Source organism: Xyrauchen texanus, chromosome 14 (genome assembly GCF_025860055.1).
Source record: "Xyrauchen texanus isolate HMW12.3.18 chromosome 14, RBS_HiC_50CHRs, whole genome shotgun sequence".
Taxonomy (NCBI): domain Eukaryota; kingdom Metazoa; phylum Chordata; class Actinopteri; order Cypriniformes; family Catostomidae; genus Xyrauchen; species Xyrauchen texanus.
Genome location: NC_068289.1, coordinates 10,969,481 through 10,978,570, shown reverse-complemented (window position 1 = coordinate 10,978,570; position 9,090 = coordinate 10,969,481). Strand labels below are relative to the sequence as shown.

At 38.4% G+C, this 9,090-nt stretch overlaps 1 protein-coding gene across 1 annotated transcript; it reads left to right on the top strand.

Annotated features, from left to right (window-relative positions):
* The first annotated feature begins 649 nt into the window (after positions 1-649).
* On the top strand, positions 650-9,065 carry LOC127655341 (indian hedgehog B protein-like). Its single transcript, XM_052143101.1, has 3 exons — positions 650-1,566; positions 3,282-3,543; positions 7,097-9,065. Exons 1-3 carry the CDS (start codon positions 1,267-1,269, stop codon positions 7,774-7,776), a joined length of 1,242 nt encoding a protein of 413 aa, XP_051999061.1. The 5' UTR covers positions 650-1,266; the 3' UTR covers positions 7,777-9,065.
* The last annotated feature ends 25 nt before the right edge of the window (positions 9,066-9,090 follow it).

The following is a 9,090-nucleotide window of genomic DNA, read 5'->3' as shown; positions in this document are numbered from 1 at the left end:
AATAAATCTTAAAGGGTTAGTTCAGCCAAAAATAAAAATTCTCTCATTATTTACTCACCCTCGTGCCATCCCAGATTAATATTTATGTGAATTTTTTATAATCAGTCCCCACTTTCAGTTTTTGTTTTTGGCTATTTGCAATTGTCATGCATATCACCACCTACTGGGCAGAGAGGAGAATTTATAGTTAAATAAGAAAAAAAAAAAAAGAAAGAAAAAGACAAATATATTGATCTGTCATTCAACCACACCTTCATAACACTTCTGAAGATTTGGATTTAACCACTGGAGTTTTACAGATTACTTTTATACTGCCTTTAAGTACATTTTGGAGCTTCAAAATTGTGGTCACCATTCACTTACATTGTATTCAGCAGAAGAAAGAAAGTCATACACATCTGGGATGGCATGAGGGTGAGTGAATGATGACAGAATTTTTATTTTTGGGTGAACACTTTAATTCAATCATTCAAATGAGTGCGCCAGCTTCTTGTCCAGTGTGTTTCCTTAAGTGTATTAATGTTATAACGGGTAGGCGGGGAGGGCAATATTCGCTCGCGTTTATTTGAGGAGCAGCTAGGCTTGTTCTCTTGCGCTCTATTTGTGGATCTATGAATGGGAGCGTCGGAGTCCACAGTTCGCCGATTTGTATTTGCCCAGTCAGGCGCTGTGAAGCGTTAAAGAGAGCTGGTGGGTATACGACGCACCCAAAGTGACCCTTGGGGAGGAGTGGCAGGAGAGGGCAAAAAAAAAAAAAAAAAAACTGGCAGGGTGCGGTCTCAGTGCGCCGGTGGCAACTCAGATCATTTTAATTCCCGATTCAAGAGGAAGACGTGCGCCAAAGGAGCTGATTCAAAGACAGCAGCAAGTCTCTCTGACAGCTGTCCTGGTCTGCGACGGAGTGACACCGCATCTCTCTCACTCTTGCCTAAGGTCTTTTAGATAAATAAATGGACTTGCCTACTTATTCTTATGTCGGTGTTTTTCTCGAGAGAAGAACGTTTCGCATTATATGGGCACTGAAAACTTGGTACCACTGGATCTTTTCTCCAGCGTCTCTCCATGACAGCCTCTGCGTAAACCGACTTAACTTTTACGCACTGACGATGACGAGAATAAGGGTGATAAAGAAGTAGAGATTTTGTCCTCCACCCCCCATCTTTTGATCGGCTGGGGGGGGTGGGGGGTGGAGGGTAGTTTCTAACTCAACGGCAAGCTGTGCCACCGTACCACTCCGTGTTCGTGTGCCCGGGGGGTTGGGGTGGAATGCGTCTCCCCGTTGTGTTTGGGCTCCTCGTCGGCTGCGCCCTGATTTTCGCACCTGTTAACGAGGGCTGTGGGCCGGGGAGGGGATATGGAAAAAGGCGGCCTCCGAAGAAACTGACACCCCTTAATTACAAACAGTTTAGTCCAAATGTTGCCGAAAAGACACTGGGAGCCAGCGGAAGACACGAGGGCAAGATAAGCAGGAACTCTGAGCGCTTTAAAGAGCTGACGCCGAACTACAACCCCGATATCATCTTCAAAGATGAGGAGAACACAGGTGCGGATCGACTCATGACGCAGGTGAGCAACACTTGAATAATGCAACTGGAATGAATTCAATTATCTTCCCATTAGAAAGACACTCAATGGCTTTGATTCAATTGCAAGCACATTAAACTTGTTGCTCACCAGTGTGCCCTTTGCACAGTCCCACCGACGCGCTCTTATCGATCTTCACAGCTTTCAGTGGAATTGATTGCTGACAGCGGTTTGTGTTGTAGCTATGATTGGGCGCCACTCACACAGGCTAATATTATCACAAGTTGTCATAGTGAAATCTAAAATCTGTCAAATGTTAACCCTTGTGCTCGTCCGTGTCCAATTGTACCTTTTACGCATTGACTCTAAGTAACAACGGTTTTGCGCATGCAAAACTAACTTGAAATATGAAATATTTTATCAGCATTATTTTAACCATCGATGGAACTTTTATTTTTGTTCATTAAAGATATTTAGGTATTTAAAGATAATTAGGAACATTGGTAGTATTCTTCAAATTCAAATAAAGGAGAGCAGGTGTTTCCAGGACAGGTGTGGAAGCTAATATACAATCTGGGACAAAATTAATTTTCTTAGTGTAACTCATTCTAAACTTAACATTAAACATAATATTTATTTTATTTTATGTGACAGCAGTAAAAATAAATAGTTGGTCTCAAAGAAAAGAAAAAAGGAAAAGAAGATCAGCATCAGTTTCCATTCAGTGTGTGCCTGATATAAACAATTAATAAATTAACTCATAAATGGGTCAGACATTGGAACTTATTTACTCATATTTTGTCTTTAAATCATGTAAAAGATATTGTCTTGAAATAGTAGTTGTTTATGTATGTACTGTTTTTTGGCAACGTGCTCTTGTTTCCATGCTAAAAATATGAATTTGCTTTTAAAAGCAAAAATGTTGTCCTGTGTTTAAAGGGTGGAGAAAGTGGTTTGGCTAAATTAGTAAAAGCGAATCACTCAATTTTGAACATGTTTTTACCCTGGTCGCTGAAAAATACCTGTGGGAAGGTATACATATTTTGGCCTGTTTTTGTGGTTTGTAGCATCAGTCAGTTCTTCACATGATTCAATAATTTGCCATATGTAATGTTTTACATGGGAACTTTTGAAAACGAACTCTTCATGGGTTTAACTCTTCATAGTGGTTGGCACACTATTCACAATGGCATGTAATATGGGGGGGTCTATAGGATTTACGTTGAGATCACAAAACAGGGTAAATGTAGGGGAATATCAAAAAAAAAAAAAAAAAAAATTTATAAGGTGGCTCAAAGAAAACTTTTACATAATAAAAATATAGATGTCAACCTGTCCAAGCGAACATTTATTTGGCAATGCATCTGCAGTACTATTGTTATACATTTTAACCCAGTTTAGAGATGATCCTTGCCCTTTTAAGTATAATTTATTCTGGCATAACACAGCTCTGGATAATGTGCTACAGGAAATTGTATACAACAATAACGTACTGTCATTTGTATCAGTTTTACCACTCTTTTCCGTTGTTACATAATTAATGCTTTTTTGTGCTTTCTGAAATTCTTCATATTATTTATTACTTCCAACAGTTGTATTGTTAAATTCTTGTCTCACTTTGTCAGCCAGAAACCTTAATATGTGTAGCTCTTTGGAGTTATACATGAAAAAATCTTGTTTGAATATATGTTGCAAAACTCTAATGAAGGAAGAACATGATCTTCCACGTGTATAACCCTAGTCTCTTGCATTCAAAGCGCTGTAAAGATAAGCTGAACTCTTTGGCTATCTCAGTGAGGAACATGTGGCCCGGGTTGAAGCTCCGGGTGACTGAGGGCTGGGATGAAGACGGCCATCATTTTGAAGATTCACTGCACTACGAGGGGAGAGCTATCGATATCACCACCTCTGATCGCGACCGTAATAAATATGGCATGTTGGCACGTCTAGCAGTGGAGGCCGGTTTTGATTGGGTCTACTATGAGTCCAAAGCTCACGTCCACTGCAGTGTTAAGTCAGGTAGGACTGAGACTTAATAAATTACTCTATAAATAAATAGGTGCATACACATGGTTTATTGACATTAAATACTTGTCCAATACATGTCCTAACCCTAACATGCTTTATTCCATTGAAAACTATTCATACAGCATTTTTTTATTACTTTTATGATCATTATTCAAAAAGCTTTTATGACCTCATCCATCAGTGACTACATGTACACTCACTGAGCACTTTATTAGGAACACCTATACACCTACTTATTCATGCAATTATCTAATCAGCCAATCGTGTGGCGGCAGTGCAATTCATAAAACAATGCAGATACAGGTCAGGAGCTTCAGTCAATGTTCACATCAACCATCAGAATGGGGAAAAATATGATCTCAGTGATTCTGACCGTGGCATGATTGTTATTGCCAGACAGGCTGGTTTGAGTATTTATGTAACTGCTGATCTCCTGGGATATTCACGAACAACAGTCTCTAGAGTTTACTCAGAATGATGCCAAAAACAATTAACATCCAATGAGTGCAAGTTCTATGGATGGATATGCCTTTGTGATGAGAGCGGTCAATGGAGAATGGCCAGACTGGTACGAGATGACAGAAAGGCTACGGTGACTCAGAGAACCACGCTTCAAAGGCAGAAGTCCACGTCAGCCACTTTATTAGGACCACAGTTTTCCTAATAAAGTGATCAGTGAGTGTATATTTGTACATTTAACAATTAATTGTCACACCACTGAGCCATTTACAACTAATTAAGGCAAAAAATAAAAATGTAATGGTGAAAAATTTTAAGAAATGGTCACCAGTTACAGAACCTAATATATACACTTTCACTATAAATATTAATCTGAAATCTCGACTTTGATACTAAAAATGTTCAAATTTTCAGCAATGGACTTTATCGGATTAATTGAGCATTATTATACTATAGTTTTCCACCATCAAAACTGTGACCTAATTAGGTAAAAAACTATCTGGATCTCCAAATAGACATTTTGTTTAAACAGGTTTATGACTGTGATTGAAAAGTGTCAGTCCCCAGAGCTTGTGCATGGGCCCCATTTGATCTATGTGTTAAAACTGTAAAAAGAGTTCAAGTTGAAAGGTTCATATGCATTCAGGCTGCAATTATATGAGGTGTGTGCTATTGTAGAGAAGGTGGTCAGTTCTCATTGGCTTAGGGTGAGATACGTGTTAGACCTGGGATGAAAGAAACAAATAGGTAACAGACCACATCATTAAACCTAAAACACCTACCTCTACCTGAGTCACCAGAGATCACATTAGCAGCAAAGTAAATGTGCACTCTCTTATTGTCTCTTCTGGTAGTATTTGGCATTTGGTGGACAATAAGATTCCAATTTTAGGAAGTTAAAGGGATGGCACACATTTAATTGCATTGCATTTTCCATACAATAAAAAATGAATAGTGACTAAGGTGTACATTCTGCCTTACATCTTTCATGTTACATGGAAAAAAGAAAGTTATATTGGTTTGGAAAAACATGAGGGTGAGTAAATTATGACAGAAGTTTCATTTGTGTGCATACTATCCCTTTACTTTCATTCAACAACTGCTACAACCTCTCCTCACTTACACATACAGTATACAACACTTAAATGAGCATTTACAAAACACACACATTTAAATAGTTTTGGCAGTGAGGATTTGGCTTTAACCCACTGTTTAATGGCCTAAATGTGTCAGTTTTTCGTCAGTTGAGTATTTCTCCTTGAGGAATGAGACTCTTGTGTGGACATTTGTGAGGCATTTCCATTATCTCTCTGATAGAGCGTGCAAACACAACCAAGACCTGTTGTCTGCTTCTGCGTTATCAAAGTACTCTAGAGGTGTGTTCTTCGGCAGGCTGAGCTGTTATTCCCAGATTTCAGGCACTTAGAATCAGTAATAAATATGCAGTTTGACAGATTAAAGTGAGCTGATTCAAGGATCCACAGTGTGACTCTTTGGTTGAAACCAACATGTATTTGTCCACCTTTAAATTTCCTAATACTAACTCATATAACTTAACATAACATAATTTTATAAGATAGATTTCCAATCATGACTTAAGTAAATACTATTGAGAACTGGACAGAGGGAGTTTAGTATAAGAAAATAATTAGCATTAGTTCTTTATTACTCAAGAGAAACCATACAGTCTTTATAGTGGTTTTGTGAAGATTTCAGAGTGCTTTACTCTTGTGTACTTCTGGATGTGTATTAGAGAGACAGAATGTGCCTTAAGAAGTAGGACTGGCTGCTAAAGTGTTCTTAAATGATTAACCAGCTCCTTTGTATTCCAGACGGCAATTCTGTTGTTCCCTGTCTCGGATCTCTTATCTCAGTGTGATGAGGAACTCCTCATCACACAAAGCCTGTCTTATCACCTGCCCTATTACTTACCTTTCCCAAATATTTGTGTAGGCCTCAACGGAGACTTGAGACTCACTACAGTTTCTGTAGTGCATGCATGGCTCTTGACCCCAGTCACTTCTGTTGGACAGGAGAGATGGAGAGCTGAGATTCAATCAAGTGGTTATTTATTAGCTTTTATTGCAGTTTTACCTACTGACTAGAATTTTGTGAAAAGAGAAAACAAATTAGCTTGAAGTGTGGCATTTGAAATGTTTACCTGCACACACAGGGTTACATTGCCACTGTGACTTTCAGTTTAATTGGATTTGTATGTGTTCACAATGAGAGCGAGTGTGTGTTTGTGTGCTTGGCTGTGTATTTTTCCTAGATTTTCAGGAGAAATTGTCCTGACAAGTATAGTGCAATCAGAAATCACCTACATTGTGGGTACCAATCAATGGTCCTCACAAAGAAAGCACCTTAATAAGCATAGTAAACAATAAAAGAGTTGAGACGTCCACCACCAAACTCTTTTTAAAACTTTTATATCCACTTTATTTAGGTGCGTAGGCTCAAAAAGTTAAATGCAAGAAAAATCTTGCACACTGTGTCCGTAGAATAAAAACAACCTTATGGCCTCTAAATAAAGACAAAAAAATATATTATTTTTTTCTATGGACAGTGTGTGAGGTTTTTCCTCCCTTGCATTAAATATACACAGGTCACACCTACCGATGATGTGGACCAATGGAAGAAGGTGTTTAGCAGTAGGTTAGAAGTGTCCCTAAAAGTTTGCACATTAACGAACCACAGAATCAAATGCAAAAACACCTTTTTGGCCAGATTTAGTTCAAAATTATGTCACACCCATTCATTCGTCAATTTCGTTTGAAGTATATCGGGTTCTTAAGGGTTAGGTTAAGAGAGCAGAAAGAAAATATCACTAGCTCATTGCAAATATAATGGAAATGAATGGAAATTCCGCAATGTGATAGAAAAAAAAAAAACATGTAGGCTATGCTGAGGACAATAGTAGATTAATCTGAGGAAGGTATTGCATCAAAAACTTTAATGAACAACCCTCTATGACGAGCCCACAAAACCTGTAAAATTCTTCTAGGGTACTGTTTACATTTGACCCATGCTATCAAAGTATCATGACTTTCACATTGCCTATAATGTTTTTTTTTCACCCTCTCAGAGCACTCTGTGGCTACTAAGACAGGGGGCTGTTTTCCAGCTTCTGCTCTCGTCACTGTTGAGGATGGTAGCATGAAGACCATAGAAAGCATACTGCCTGGAGAGAAAGTACTTGCATCATCAAAGAGTGATGGCAGCGGACCGCTCATCTACAGTGAAGTTATCGCCTTCCTGGACCGAGATTCTTCTGTACAGAAGCAGTTCTACACCATTGAAACAGACTCAGGTGCTAAACTGACCCTGACGGCAGCCCATCTCCTGTTTGTTTTTCAGGGGAATTGCTCAAGGCCTGTAGTGAGTGGAGAGCTGCAATCTGTGTTTGCTAGTGATGTTCTGCCAGGTCAGTGTGTGGTGTCCACACAAGGAGCAGGACATCAGGGGCATCTGTCCCGGGTCAATAAGATAAAAATTCAGGAGGACAAGGGGGTTTTTGCTCCACTCACCCGCCATGGCACAGTGGTGGTCAATGGCATTGTTTCTTCCTGCTATGCAGCCGTGGACCAGCACTGGCTGGCTCACTGGGCTTTTGGACCACTCAGGGTACTCCATAGCTTGGGAGGGCCAGTTGGACATCAGGCTATGGGGATACACTGGTATTCCTCACTGCTGCACTGGGTCGGGACTCATGTGCTGGACCCGACACATTTTCACCCCTGGAGCATGATGGACAATGACAGATGAAAGGAAGATGGGGGCTGAGAATGTCATTAGCCATTTAGACATTGTTCAGTCATTAAGGAACTGAATTGATGGGATCAATGATCTAAAAGAAGGAAACAGGAAAAGAAAGGAATGGAGAAAGGAACCTAACTGAGAAAAAAGAAGTGAGGAACAAATTCTGAAATAAAGAACAGAACCATTTAAGACCCTGAATCGATTCCTCTATTAAAAGACTAAAAGAATACAGGAATTCTGTGGGTAAACCCTCATTTGAGGAAATAAGTGGAAATGCATATGACAAAATTGATTCTTTAAAAAATCTATTTGTAAAAAAATATTAAACACAACTTTTAAAATGGGGTTTCTATTCTGCCAACACTGGAACATTCTTACATATATAGTAAAGATGCACACATTTTTACATAGCTCTCTCTCTCTTGTTCTATACACACACAAGTTAACTTTACATATTGTTATAGTCATTTAAGTAATAAAACAGTTAAACTATGCATAAATTTGCTCATACTCAGGTATGCAATGACTTAACCACAGGAAATCAGCCCAACCCTACCTGATATTTGAAAAGAAATGAGACTGGAAGGCACACACAAACACACCTTCAGAAACTTACACTTAAAGACAGTTTGGGGAAAAACAAGAAATGCCTTTCAAACATCAGGAAAATGTCTTATCATACTACAAGAAACCTGCTGTCCATGGAGGTTTGTAACTATGTTGTGTTCATTCACATGGTCAATAGCATAATTCTCACTGTAAAGGTGGTGGTGTCTTTCAAAGCTTAATCAAATATTTAATGGTCACATCGTACACTGTATTTCTACATCTTGCATACATAAGGGGTTGAGTACACAATGTTTATGAAGGCTTAGTAAAAAAAAAGTTTACTTATTGCAATGTGTAGCAATGTTATAAGCAGCAGAGTTTACGCCAGTTTATGTAGTCCTTATGTGTGCTTTATGCAGTAATACTCAATTTCCAGTACAATTTACTGCATTTATCTGTTTTGTGGCATTATTTACATTTTACTTAAAGATGTCAGAAATTATATAATATTTGTAAAACTATTTAAAGATCTATTTTTCAGAATTAAAGATTATGGAAAATGTGCCTTTGTCATTATTTAGGGATTACTTCAGTTTGTAATGAGTAGTCTCTTGATAAAAGAGAACTCCAATCTTTAAGTATAATCTATATTAATAAACTGTATATAATAATCACAATATATATATATAACATACAAAAACACACAAACAAGTTTTTGACCATTTAAATACAATTTGATGCAACTAAACTGAAACCAGCATCCTTGTCAGG

Excerpts from the sequence above, each read along its gene's own strand:
- LOC127655341 (XM_052143101.1), top strand. The coding sequence starts at position 1,267 with ATGCGTCTCCCCGTTGTGTTTGGGCTCCTCGTCGGCTGCGCCCTGATT. Across the intron at positions 1,567-3,281 it reads CGGATCGACTCATGACGCAG|CGCTGTAAAGATAAGCTGAA; the intron begins GTGAGCAACACT and ends TTGCATTCAAAG. Across the intron at positions 3,544-7,096 it reads CCACTGCAGTGTTAAGTCAG|AGCACTCTGTGGCTACTAAG; the intron begins GTAGGACTGAGA and ends TCACCCTCTCAG.